At 41.8% G+C, this 14,011-nt stretch overlaps 2 protein-coding genes and 1 long non-coding RNA gene across 3 annotated transcripts; all 3 read right to left on the bottom strand.

Annotated features, from left to right (window-relative positions):
- Positions 1–1,143: 1,143 nt before the first annotated feature.
- LOC133013753 (uncharacterized) lies at positions 1,144–2,667 on the bottom strand. Its single transcript, XR_009681432.1, has 2 exons — positions 2,179–2,667; positions 1,144–2,073 (listed from the first exon to the last, which is right to left on the bottom strand). It is a non-coding gene; the product is annotated as an uncharacterized LOC133013753 (long non-coding RNA).
- Positions 2,668–3,974: 1,307 nt separating this feature from the next.
- Positions 3,975–8,046, bottom strand: LOC133013707 (complement C1s-1 subcomponent-like). Its single transcript, XM_061080740.1, is given in 9 exon segments — positions 3,975–4,432; positions 4,622–4,836; positions 4,936–5,003; positions 5,006–5,134; positions 5,235–5,309; positions 5,431–5,565; positions 5,876–6,053; positions 7,456–7,669; positions 7,952–8,046. Coding segments are annotated over 9 exon segments (1,401 nt in total). The 5' UTR covers positions 7,978–8,046; the 3' UTR covers positions 3,975–4,071.
- Positions 8,047–9,017: 971 nt separating this feature from the next.
- Positions 9,018–13,724, bottom strand: LOC133013689 (complement C1r-A subcomponent-like). Its single transcript, XM_061080710.1, has 13 exons — positions 13,613–13,724; positions 13,064–13,277; positions 12,316–12,499; positions 12,089–12,223; positions 11,579–11,784; positions 11,342–11,489; positions 11,074–11,192; positions 10,902–10,980; positions 10,641–10,775; positions 10,271–10,345; positions 9,934–10,139; positions 9,636–9,850; positions 9,018–9,472 (listed from the first exon to the last, which is right to left on the bottom strand). Exons 1-13 carry the CDS (start codon positions 13,636–13,638, stop codon positions 9,103–9,105), a joined length of 2,112 nt encoding a protein of 703 aa, XP_060936693.1. The 5' UTR covers positions 13,639–13,724; the 3' UTR covers positions 9,018–9,102.
- Between the last annotated feature and the right edge of the window lie 287 nt (positions 13,725–14,011).

The raw sequence follows: 14,011 nt of genomic DNA, 5'->3' as shown, positions 1-14,011 counted from the left end.
AGATTTCTGACTAAGAATCAGGACCAAGAATTGCCTCCTCATTTTCCTCATCCTGTTCTTCATACAGCATCTTTACCAACATGTCACCCCTAAAGGCCAATTTATGCTTGTCCGTCTTTTCTAAAACGGATAGATAAGACCGCCCTATCCGTCGTGGAACGCCCTCTCCGAGCGCCTCGGAGAGCTTTTCGTACACCTCTGATTTTTCTAACTGTCCGTCTTTATGTCGGAGAGCCCACGGAGAGACCTTGGCTGTGATTGGTCCGCGAACAACATCATTTCCCTACGACATCATTTCCGGATTTCACATTTCCGGATCTTAAACGTCCTGCTTGACAATAAACCCAAACAAAACTACGATTCTACGATTAATGTGACGTGTGTGTTAAGCCAGCTAGCTGGGAGGGGAGCTAGCTTCAAGCTACACGGAGCTTCAAGCTGTGGAATCAGCAACACAGTTCGGAAACAAGACCGGGGAATCGCTGCGCTATGAAACGATAACATCAGCATCTTGACCCGCTGGGTGTCACTTTATTTAGTTCTGTTAGTTGCCATGGTTCAGTGTGTGGGAGGCAAGCTAACAGAGGTAAACAGACACACGTGGACTTCTTCTTCCCAAATGGGGTAGGCTTCTCTGAGCTCGTCTTCCGTTGCGAAATCAAAAAGACTCTTCGCCCACCCGTGGAGCCCTCTCCGAGAAACGGTTACGTAGAAGCATACTGGAGCCTTAAGTCTGAAATGATTGCGACCAGCAATACTAACACTCTGGATAAAGAAAATCAAAAGCATATTTTCAAATCCACATCAATCAGTCTATTAAGTATATACTGTTATATTTCAAGTTTTATTTTGTGGAAAAAGGAAAATAATAGTTTGTGGTATTAACAAACAAGATATATTAATGGATACTAACAATCTTAATTGATAAAATACTTTTATTTCGTTAAAGATGTGCTGTAGAGGCTTCACAGGAAAACAGATGTCAGTACTGTCTGTTCTGAAATTACATTCTGTCTGCATAGCCTTGTGTGGTCATTTAGCTTACTAGTGTCAAATCTATAAATACTGCAATAGTTAAGTGTTCCTGTGTGTGGAGACCCTGAGATGTTTTGTGTGTATCTTTTATGTAAAAAGACAAATCGATTGAAACACTTTCTCTGCAGTTTATTTCCCATCATTTCCTTTAATACAAAAGTGAAGTCTGAAGTTATAATGTGTTAATGTAATTGTGATTGTCAGTGTTGGTACATTGATTACAAGGGTTACAAACTTAATTTTCACAAAAGTTGTTATTTTGGCAATTTGAATCAATTGTGATTACAGTATTGTGATTCGTAGCATTGTGTTTCCACCTGCATCTTCCCCCTTTCTAAGAATTCTCCACCTTATCGATTGTCTCCTTGATCCAGTTGATATAGTTCTCTACTTTGGTATAATAAGCCTTGTAGGCCCTATCCTCACAGGGGGGACCCCAGGACACGATACCAACCAGATGATACGGCCCTGTTCCTGCAGACAACGTTGGTATTACAAACGGACTCCCGCTGTCTTTCTGGCAGCTGTCCTTCCCTTCTGCTCCAGCACACAACATGTTCTCAGTGAAGGTCATGGGAATGCCATTTGGCGTGCGAGGTGTATTCTGACCTCCGGCAGACATATGGGAAGGAGGTTTGGGCCAAAATTCACCCTGGAGGTCAATCTGATCAGAGCAATATCATTGTCATAATTGATGCGTCCCAGAGGAGAAACACCCCTGGTGTAGCCAGGATGAATGATGATCCTCTCGCTATCCATGACCACCACACCAGACGATGCATCTGAGGTTCTGCTTCCATCCACCAATCCACCATACAGACTCAAAGAGGTTTCCACCAACGTCTCCACGAGATGAGCCGCTGTGACGGCCCATCGGTCATTGATCAGTGTTGCTCCTCCTCTAGATGTTTTTTTTATGAGAAGTTGCCAAGGTATTTCTCCCAGGTTTGCATTTTGACCTCCCAAAATCCTGCCTGCACATCCATGGGCGCTTTCATGCAGTGGAGTGGGAGGTGACCTCTGCTTGACAGACCTTTCCTGCAATTAACATGTCAGAGAGCGAATTAGTGACAAGTCTCCTCCAAACTTCAAATAGCAAATGTTCTTTTCACCACTAAGGCAAAGATAAAGAGGCCACAGCACCTCTGGTCCTGAAGTGCAAGCTGAAGCCTTTGTTGTTGCCGAAGCCGTCGGAGGTGAAGCTGATGTTGACACGATGTTAGTGAGTAAGGAAGGGAGACAGGGGGGGGCGTGTGCCCTCAGGACGGGCCCATTACCCAGAGTTACCTTGGATGTACACGTATGAAGCCAGACTCATTCACACACAACACTTAAAACCTTAAGGCTCCAGTATGCTTCTACGTAACCGTTTCTCAGAGAGGGCTCCACGAGTGGGCGAAGAGTCTTTTTGATTTTTACTAGTCCGACCACTGTACGTAGAAAAAAATTCACCGCCAAACCCATAGGTGGCGCAACGGAAGACGAGCTCAGAGAAGCCTAACCCAATTTTGGGAAGAAGAAGTCCACGTGTGTCTGTTTACCTCTGTTAGCTTGTCTCCCACACACTGAACCATGGCAACTAACAGAACTAAATAAAGTGACACCCAGCGGGTCAAAATGCTGATGTTATCGTTTCTTAGCGGAGCGGTTCCTTGGTCTTGTTTCCGAACTGTGTTGCTGATTCCACAGCTTGAAGCTCCGTGTAGCTTGAAGCTAGCTCCCCTCCCAGCTTCCACACACAGTCAGCAGGGACTCCCGACACTAACTACTACCCAGTGTTTGCTTCTAACCTGACGGTATTATAGAAACAGTGTCATGATAGAAGTGGAATTAAAGTCGTGACGGCGGGTTTTTGCACTGTTACCACCGCAGTTAGCATGGTGGCTAGTCCGCTAGCCTAGCCTGCTAGCGCCGTTTTGAAAGCTCGTTATAACCGTATGTGACCGTGCACACATGCCGTCAGTGCTCTAACGAGCCACCGTCAGCCGGACAACTCCGCTGGCTTAACATACACGTCACATTAATCGTAGAATCATAGTTGTGTTCGTGTTTGTTGCTACAGGGAAGGAAACAGGAAGTTTGAGGTCCGGAAATATGGAAATGACGTCATACGGAAATGATGTCGTTCGCGGACCAATCACAGCCAAGAGCTGTCCGTGGGGTCTCCGACATAAACACGGACAGTTAGAAAAATCAGAGGTGTACGAAAAGCTCTCCGAGGCGCTCGGAGAGGGCGTTCCTCGACGGATAGGGCGGTCTTATCTGTCCGTAATAGAAAAAACGGAGAGGCATAAATGTAGTGTAGAAAATCTTTTACCAGCACATTCACACAATCAAACAAAAATCAAATGTATATGCTCATATACACAACTGAAAATGTCAAAGCTAGGGGAACATTTAATAGACGCACACTGATGAAATATTTTTCATTGAAAAAGCTCCATGAAATTTCTTCAATGAATTTTAAGATTTAAACAGATCCAAAATAAGAGATATGAACTAATCTTTCCACCAAAATTACTACCTTGCATTTAGGGGACCAACATAAAAAACGAATGTCAAAAGAAGAGTAGTTAGTGCTGTATTTTTTGTACATGTGTATAGCAGCAGCCAATACAGTCAGTCATAATGTTTTAATGGAAAAATCTATAAATACATTTCTCATCTAAGAAACAGAACCTATTTATTTAATAGAATGCAATGTGTTAACTTTATGAGGCATGTTACAGTAGGTGTTCCAAAGGGATCAATGGTGGGTTGCCTATTATTTAGTTTATATATTTTGATGATTTTCCTGAGTCAGCAGTTGCTGAGATAACAGTTGTTTTGGAGAGGATGACACATCAGCTCAATCTTTCCTGTCTCAGTTCAAATGTGTATAATCATCCATGGTCGATGACCAGTGGGAAAATTAAAGGGTTGTAATGAGAAAGTAAAAAGGTGTTTTATTTTTTATTTCAAACAAAATTTGTTCTCTTTTTAATTTTGTTTATTTTGATGTTATCATTGTTTTATTCATGAATAACTGAAAAAATGTCAGTTCTCCTGCATGGTCTTCGTGATCCAGTCCAGGTAGTTAGCGACTCTGGTGTAGACTCCATATGATCCCCTCTGTGCACAGCCAGTCCCCCAGCTGACAATCCCTGCAGCCCAAAACCGTCCATTGTCCTTCAGGGCAAAGGCGCTTCCAGCATCACCACTACAGGAGTCCTTCCCTCCTTCAGGAAGTCCAGCACAAACCATGTTGTGTGTCAGGATTTGTCCTCTGCCCCGTTTCTGCTGAGACGTATTAAATGATTCACTGCAAGTCTCCTGGTCCACCACAGGGAGGTGAACGTACTTCAACTGTTTTGTTGAACGGCCCATTTCCTGTGTAACGCCAAAGCCTGACACCAGTCTGAAAAAGACAGATAAGACAAAGTTATGGTGAACTCAGAAGTAAAAAGAAAATACGTCTTCTGTCTCGAACCTGGACAATATTCACATGTTGACTCAAAAAGGCGGGGAAAAGCAAATTGAGGAGCAGAAAAATTATGAATTAAGAAAGAAGAAATTGTGAAATTTAACATGACAGTTATTTCCTTACCCAATCATTCCAGTGACATATGTGGCATTCTGTGCTGGTAAACATATGGGCATTACTGATGCGTCGAATGTGATCGGGTCTTGCAGTTTGATTAAGGCAATGTCGTTGTTGTAGTCTACGTTTTGGGGTTTGTTGTAATCAGGGTGAATGTGGACTGAGGCAGCATAAACACGAGAAACCATCAAGCTCTGAACATCAGTTTGTCCCAGATAAACCTGCAAATCAACAAGATATGTAGGATTTAGAATGTCTCTTTCTGTGTAAATACTATGTTAAGTATGGGTTACAGGTAACAACTATGGTGGCCCACTTACCTGCACAGTGTCGTTTGATACTGGGTTGGTAGCTTGTGTTGCAAGATGAGCTGCGGTCATAATCCAGCGATCACCATGCCTCCTCCAGTCATGTAATTTACTTTAAGTAGCACTTGCCAGGGGATGGTATTTTTTGGAGCATCGTTGCCTCCAATGATCCTCTCATATACAGAGAGGCGTTGTGTTGGCTGGCCACAAACTGGATGTGATGCAGATGTACACGAACACAATGAAGTTTCACACAAATACAGACTTTATGTTCCAATTGCATCACAGGATTTTATTTTGGCTACAGGTACCTGGCATGCATGTAGGAGTGACAACACTGCCGTTGCTGGATTTCCATTTTCCATCTGCTCCGCAGGTGAATATAGCTTTAGAGCACAGAACAAGATATATTTCAAAACCAAGCCATATTAAAAATGTAAAGATTCATGTGCTCACATGTGCATTAGTAGTGACACTTTACTGGCATGATGTTTGTAAAAATCTCACCATTTGCATCCTCAGGGAGGGAATAATATGGTTCATTACAGTGGTACTGAACAACAGAGCGGTAGTAGTTTTCAAAGTCAATCCGGTTGATCATCCCTCCGTTCAGCAGAGGGTCAGGTTTTCCACAGTTAATCCCTGCAGAACATAACAGGGACACTTTTATATTTTTCAAATGAGATGTGTTTTGAATTGCTGTAATTGTTTTATTTGTCGCAAAATAATTTCCAACATTCTTCCCCTTTGGTCATTTGACCTGTGGGACACTAATTACAACCCAATGATAATCACTATTTTGCATGTCTGTTGTAAAACTGTTACTATTAACCAACAGAAGAGTTAGCAATACAAATATTCCACAAAGAGACAGAATCTTTCTTTCCATCTCTCACTGTGTGTTCTCTATACACTCTGATACAGAGGAGGGAGGTGACCATAACAGCTTTACCTATTGACTTATAGGTAGCAGAGAAGCCGATATGCTGTTGGACTTCTGAGGTGGAGTTACATGACTGGAATATGAGAGTCAGTCTGTTGCCAGGAGAACGGATCGGCTCTTTGCCTGGGTGATCAGTGGAATTCTCCTGGCCGCAAAACCTCCCCAGGATCTGCTGATCATAGACGACCTGAAAGATATAAAACTTGATAAATACAAATGATGAGGCAATCCCTGACTGGTTCTGCTTCTTGTGGGTTCAAGCAAATCTTTATAACTTATTTACACTAACTACAACACACATTAATGTTTGCAGCTAATGGGAAATTGACACAGAAGGAGAAGAGTTTTAAAGTCAACAACATAACTCAGTAACAGCAATGTTGGCGTTGGTCAAGTAGGAAATTGTCTGGTGTTCAGACCATAATGTCTTAATATATGTGTGTGATGTGCCTGGGATGGTGGTGGGGGTTTGCACTTAAACATTAAATATGTACCTTCGGCTACCAGGTTTCTAAAACAAAACAATAACAAAGACCTATACTTTGATGACACCATAAAACAGCATAGGCTCATGGGAGTTGTTGTCTTCACTGCCATTGCCGAAGAAAATCAATCTGACGTGACTCAAATCATGTTCCCAGATGAGGTAATGTGTTAAAGTCTTATTCACGCTACGCGGAACGGTTAATAAAACCATGATCCTTTACAAGAGACCAATACACATAGTGGATGGAAAAAACAGCTAACTGGCTAACTGGGTGTTTTGGTTCTGCATAAGTCATCTGCACCGGAAGCAGAGACGAGCAAAGCCATGGGTCAAGTTGGTGTGACGCAATAAAAAGGCGACTAAAAGAAAACGTCCAGTTACCTTGAATAAAATTAGTGATGTGTCTGGGTTTGAACGTTGTTGGAAACATTTTGGATAATGTGAGCACATAAGCCAACAAAATAGATAACATATAACTAGCTGTTTTTAGACATTTTAATGAGGAGTATTAAAAGAATAGTATTAGAATTGTGTTTTGTTTCTTCTTTCAAAAGTTAGATAATATTGTCTAGTTTTTAAAACATAAAATGAGAGAAAGAGAGCATTTGTGGATCAGGAGCAGGATGTGATGGTCAAGTCATGAGTCCGAGTCCAAACCTTGATGCATGAATAGAGTCAAAGTCCAACCCGAGTCCTGAACACACAAGTCTAATGAGGCTGTTTGATTTCAAATAAACTTGCATCTCTAACGTCTGTTATGCTAAATTAAACTATAAAACGCATCCAAATTCAAACACAAATCTGTTACATTGGAACTCATCTGTTATCGGTGTCAGTTACTACGTCAGACTCAGCTTTGAGAGCAAAGCAATACTTTAATATTGAAGTTCAAGATCAATGTTTTTTATACATTACCGTGTCAAATGACCTTTTCCATTGCTATTTGTATAACATGTGAGCTTTCATGTGTCGGATTTAATTTTTGTCTTATTTTTCAGTCCAATTCAATACCTCAATTCTCTATTCATATTGAAGTAATGAATATAATACATGGAAATTGCTCAAAATACACTGTAATTATATGTTGAAATATTGTTCTGACTGTTAGAGAGTCCTGAGAGCAGCCAGCAGAAGGTTTGATGTCCAGGTGTTTTATGGACAGCTGGATCTGGTGGCCTTCAGGTCCCAACAGATTCCACGTTTTCCTCTGACCAGTTGGGTAGGGCAGGGGATACAGAGGGGACTGGACCTCATCATGCGTTATAGAATCAGAGTAGGGCAGCGAGAAGCACTCACACAGAGACACAGACACAAACCTGCAGAGATCCATGAACAGAGAAAGTTGGAACTAAGGTGTGAGCCCAAAGTTGATGCAAACAGGAAAAGAACAATTAGAGGCACAATCATTTGTTCACGTTTGGAAGATTTTGTTTTGACTTTGCTGTACTGGGCTCGAGATAATTCAGTCGAATTTAAAAGCAATTTGTTTGGAAGACAATGTTTATTGCATTGCATATAATATGAAGCTCAATTATCAGCAGGTTCACAGCATTTTATAATTCCATTTAGAAATCAATTTTAAAAATATTCAAACTTACCAAATGACAGAGTATGTCCAACCCATGTCTGGAGGAAGTAGTTACAGTTTGAATGTGGTTTACTGTTCTGAGAGGATTTGTGTCAAGTTCCAACGGATCCTGTCGTTTTGTACTGAACATTGAACTCCCACTAGGTGTTTTTGTGTATCTTGGCAAATGTGACTTGTGGGAGGAAAGTGTGGGCGCCATCAGGGACATTACTCAGAGTTACCTTGGATGTACACGTATGAAGCCAGACTCATTCACACACTCCACTTGGAGCCTCAGTTTTTCACGTAGAAAATCTTTCACCATCACACTTACACATTCAAACAAAAATAAAGTTGATATACAATTGAAAATGTCAAAAATAGGGAAAACTTTGGTAGTCACACACTGATGAAATGTATTTCATTGAAAAAGCTTCATGAAATTTCTCCAATCAATTTAGGAAGTTTGGAAAAGATCCAAAAGTAGAGATATGAACTAATATTTCCACCAAAATTACTACCTTGCATTTAGTGGACCAACTTTAACGAAGGATTGTTAGAAGAAAAGTAGTTGGTGCTGTATTTTTAGATATGTGTAGAGCAGCCGATACAGTCAGTCATAATGTTTTAATGGGAAAATCTCTTAAGATTTAATCTCTTAATCATCTAGTAATCTTCCTGTCTCAGTACAAATATAAACAATAAAAACTTATGTTTATCTTTAAATCCATTTTACAACCTATTCCAATCAAATGTGAAAGGATAGACATAGTAACTGATTTTGATCATATTTGTGTAATACTGGATCCAATTTGGAGTATTTGGACATAGCCAAGATATTTACGCACGCTACAGTCAGACACTCCATCAAGATGCAATGTTTTTGGCCTTTCGTCATTTCTAAATATTAAACTAGATCAGAGATAATATAATAATCAGAAAGGACATTGATCAGGCGCTCAACTCACCTCAGCTGTGCATGACAGCTACCTGAACTGCTGAGGCTCACCTTATATAATGGCCTTCCCGAAAATAATCATCCATCGTTGATGAGCAGTAGGAAAATTAAAGGTTTGTAACCAGAATGTACACAGGTGTTTTCTTCATTAGTTTTTTATTTAGAACAACATTTGTTTAATTTGAGATGTTGTGGTTTTCTCATCATGAGTAACATCGAAAATCTCAGTTCTCCTGCATGGTCTTCGTGATCCAGTCCAGGTAGTTAGTGACTCTGGTGTAGACTCCATATGATCCCTTCACTCCGCAGCCCTCCCCCCAGCTGACAATCCCTGCAGCCCAAAACCGTCCATGGTCCATCAGGGCGTAGGGGCCTCCACTGTCACCTTGGCAGGAGTCCTTCCCTCCCAGAGGGTCTCCAGCACAAAACATGTTGTTTGTCAGGCTTGGTACGTTGTTGTTCGGTTTCTGCTTAGCCAATGTAATTGATTCAGTACATGACTCCTGGTCCACCACAGGCACGCTCACGTAGTTCAGCTGATTTTTTAAAAACCGTTTGCCGTCGGTTACTGTAACGCCAAAACCTGACACCAATCTGAAAAATAGATAGACACGGTTATGGTGAACTCTGAAGAATTAAGCAAATCACAGTCTCTTGTTGAAAAGCTTGCCAGATTTTTTTCGAAACTTAAACAGATGAAAATAATTCATGATTTATGCAGCATCCTAAAATGTAAACATGATAGTTGTTTCCTTACCCCATCGTGCCAGTGACATATGTGGCATCCTGCGCTGGTAAACATATGGGCATTACTGATGACTTGAATGTGATCGGGTCTTGCAGTTTGATTAAGGCAATGTCATTGTTGTAGTCTACGTTTTGGGGGTTGTTGTAATCAGGGTGAATATGGACTGAGACAACACGAACAGGAGAAACCATCAAGGTCCGAACATAAGTAAGTCCCATAAAAACCTGAAAATCAACAAGATATGTAGAAATGTGTCAAAATATGTTGAGGATGGGCATGCAGATAACAACTATAGTGGCCCACTTACCCGAATAGTGTCGTTTAATGCAGGGATCCCATTTTTTGCTACGACATGAGCTGCGGTCATAATCCAGCGGTCTGCGATCACCATGCCTCCCCCTCTGTCTCCACCTACACTCAGTAGCACTTGCCAGGGGATGGTATTTTCTGGAGCATTGTTGCCTCCAATGATCCTCTGATACTCAGAGAGGATTTGTGTTGGCTTGCCACAAACTGGATGTGATGCAGATGTACGCAAACACATGAAGTTTCACTCAAGAACAGGCTTGAAGTTCCAATCACTAAAAAATTTCTAAACTTAGATATTTTTTGCAGTGTGCTACTTTTGCACTGAAAACCCATACCTGGTAAGCATGTTGGTCTGACAACAACATCATTGTTGGATCTCCACTTTCTGTCTGATTCACAGGTGAAGCTAACTGAGGAGTAAATGGAACAATACAAAAAACAAGGTTTGGTGTTAATCTTTGGTTTTAGCTAACAAGCTTAGGTTATCAGGTTTCAACTCAATCGAACAGCTAATGCATACATGTTATAAAACCAAGGGACATTAAAACGTTCTTCTTCTAGACGACAGCAGTAATGGTGAAACAAGCTAATGATGCAAATCAGAGAAATCCTCTGTAGACCCGTCTCATTTCAGTTTGGCCTTTACGAGGCCCACAAAGGAGGCGGTCCATGAGTTGGGACACAGCCAGTATGTAAATATCTCACCATTCACGGCCCCAAGGAGCGAGTAAAACGGTTCATTACAGTGGTACTGAACAACAGAACGGTACTGGTTCTGGAAGCCAGAGAGGAAGGTCACTCCACCATTCAGCAGAGGTTCAGGTTCTCCACAATCAAATACTGCAAAGAAACAAAACAAGACATGTGTCAGTTTTTCCTGTTTCTGGTCCCAAGTCATCAGGAGAACTTAGTTTGTGTTTCCATTATAATGTTACATATATTTGTTTGAGCTTAAAGGTGACGTACTGTGACATTCAGGCAGAGGAAGGTGCCACTGTCCATTGCTTTGGCACATGGTAGAGAAGCTCTCCATCTCCTGACCCCCCTGAAACAGAGAAAAGAGTAAACGATTAAATGTCAGCCTTAACACTTTTTCTTGATGCAAAGTAGTGCTCATTGTAATAAAGTTTCATCTAACCATCATCAGCTTGTATCCTTGGGCACAGCGCACAAAGATGTAGTCTCTGTAGAAATATTCGGTCAAGATTGGCGTGACTCTGCCTTCGGCCACGTTATCAGGAATTGGACACTGCACCCCTGGAAACGCCATGGAAACGCATATGAAACATCAGCAGCATACCTGAAGGGACCAAATATGGTGCACAGTGCCAAAATGCCTTGACAGCGGCACCCAACAGTTTAAGTGCTCATTGGCTTATTTCTACTGTCATTGCTCTCCCTCTCACTGTGTGTGCTGTAGTCCAGGCTCCAGCCGTTGCTCAGGCCTTCGTCGTCTGTGTGGTAGTCCAGCTGGACAGTGTTGGAGTTTGTGACCATCAGACCTGGACTCTTCGCACCACACAGCTTTATGTGATCTCTGTTTGGAATGGTCACCTTCAGAGAGAGGAGCAGTTACCTACACTGTTCATTTATCGTATCACCAATCCATTAATAGACAGTGTATGGAATTTGCTTGTTGTTACCTGCAACCAGTGATGGAGACAGCTCAGGCCTTGCTGTGTGTCAACGCTCTCTATGTGGAAGTTTTCAGAGAAGTTGAGAGACACAGTGAAGCCAAGTTCGACAGAAATGATGTACTGACAGGACATGGCGTGAGGTGGGGAGTTGGGATATCCTGGACTGTGAAGAAATCCCTCTGGCTCATCAAAAGTATCACCAGCACAGGTCACTGGGCAACAAGAAACAGGAGAAACTAGAAACTGGCACTTGAAAGAGCACATACCTCCACCAAGGCCTAACAGTCCCCTTATGAAACCACGTTTTAACTCACGAGATCCAGATTGTATCAAGATCCATGAATTATTCTCTGAGACATCAATGAAAATGTTGAAAACGAAAATGAAATCATTTCTATGGCTTGGTTCAGGATATTTTCTTCTAAATGTAGCTGTATGTCATTTGTGAAACTCGAGGTCGAAGTCACAACCGTTTGGCCCACATACAGGGGAGGAGTGTATCTGCGCAACACTCACACATGCAGCTGCGCTGGTCTGAGCGAAGTTCGTAGCCATGGTGACAGGAGCAGATGTAAGACCCGAGTGTGTTTAGGCAGATCTGAGTGCAGAGTGGACCTGAGGCATCTCCAGTAGCAGAACACTCATCTATGTCTGTTGATGACAAAGTGATTGATTATAAGGGGGGACGGTTCTGCTGTGAGAAGAGGGAAGCGACAGGAGGGTGAACAGAGAAGAGGTGTTACCTAACGCCTGGTAATGGGCATAGAAGCCCACGTTCTGGTGGCGCTCTGGGTTGTTGTTATCTGTCTGGAAGATGAGGGTGAGTCTGTTGCCTGGAGACAAGATGGGCTGGTTGCCGGGATGGTGCCCATCAGCTGAGTTCTCAGAGCCACAAAACTTTCCCATCACCTTTCCATCATAGAGAACCTGAAGGAATGTATCAAGGACAAAAAATGATTCACTGTGTGGGACCTTTGCTGTGAAAACACCAAGTTGTACTTTGCTGTTGGTCGTTTGTCCCATGCATGAATTGTCCTAAATATCTGGGGCAGCTCATAACACCACGAGGAGAAGATTAAAGCAACACCACGAAGCTGTTCTACCTTAAAATAACAGCTTCATAAATTAGTTTGAAGGTGAATGGTGCCATCTTCATTATCAACGCCTGTTCTTGCTCTACACTGTAGAAACTAAATGTGTTGCTTATAATAAAAAAAAATTACTTCAATTAGTAATACTGAAATTATAATTTTTTTTCAAATTAAATCAAGCAATTCTGTAAAATATATGTTGTCAACGTTAAGTTGAACAAGCTTAAATTCCTGTTTGTGTTTTGAGTTGGTCCAACAATTTTCTTTTTATCAGTGTAACTTTGGTAACTTTAACCAACGAGAAGAGGTCAGCTTGTCACACTTTATGTTTCAAATTCAAGCCAGGCAGCATTATTGTTTATTGAAATGAACTGTATATGTGTTGAAATGTGGCTCTGACTGTGAGGGAGTCGTAGTAGCAGCCTGCAGAAGCTTCAATGTCCATGTGTGTGAAGGTAATTCGGATCCGGTAGCCTTCGGGCACACTGAGGTCCCACTGCTCCTGCAGGTTGGGAGGGTAGGGCTGCGGATACTGGGGAGACTGGACCTCACCGTGCATCAGGGGCTCAGGGTCGGGCAGTGGCCAGCTCCCACACGCCAACACAAACAGAAAGCTGGAAAGGTGCATTAGCGGATTCATCACATATTTGTTTATGCGTGGTCATCTGAGCTGCTGGTCCAAAGTTGAACCAAACAGAAAAGAACAAACATGGTGTCAACACAACTTCATGATATCACTGAGGTTTTATACGTGTCTTTCTGAGACATGGATCAATTGATCAAGCTGTGAAACAGTAATAATAAAAGTTATTCTGCAGAAGTCAATACACAATGATTTAAGAAGCAGTTCGACGACAGATATCTGCTGTTAATTCTTGAATCGAGGAATAAATTGAAAACAAAAATCGCTTTTGTACAAAATAGGTATAAAATGTTGTATTTAACTTACAAGACGATACAGAAGGTCCACCCCATCTCTGGAATTTAATATCTGTCAGTGAACTGATCCGCTGTCGTTGGAGCAAATGCTTCACATTCAGGTAAAACATTCATAATGAAGAAAAAAGTGTTGTTTCCTGTATTTAGCAACTCACTACTTTGACCCTTTGATACACAAGCTATGCAAACACCTTCTCATGCCCAACATGGGTGAGCCGTATTCATGCATGGCTGGGTGTTTCTTTGCTTTATTCATTTACAGCTTATTCTTCCTTCTTTATAAAAGATAAGTCTCTATACCATCAAAACAACCTTCTTCATTAAGAAGAGCTGGATTCCAAGACACACCCACAACTCCAGCGAGAAGCCTGTAAAACAAAGTCCAGTTCCTTAGCATCAGAGATTTCAG

This window comes from Limanda limanda, chromosome 11 (assembly GCF_963576545.1).
Source record: "Limanda limanda chromosome 11, fLimLim1.1, whole genome shotgun sequence".
In the NCBI taxonomy this organism is placed as follows: Eukaryota; Metazoa; Chordata; class Actinopteri; order Pleuronectiformes; family Pleuronectidae; genus Limanda; species Limanda limanda.
This window is presented reverse-complemented; position numbering and strand designations above follow the sequence as displayed.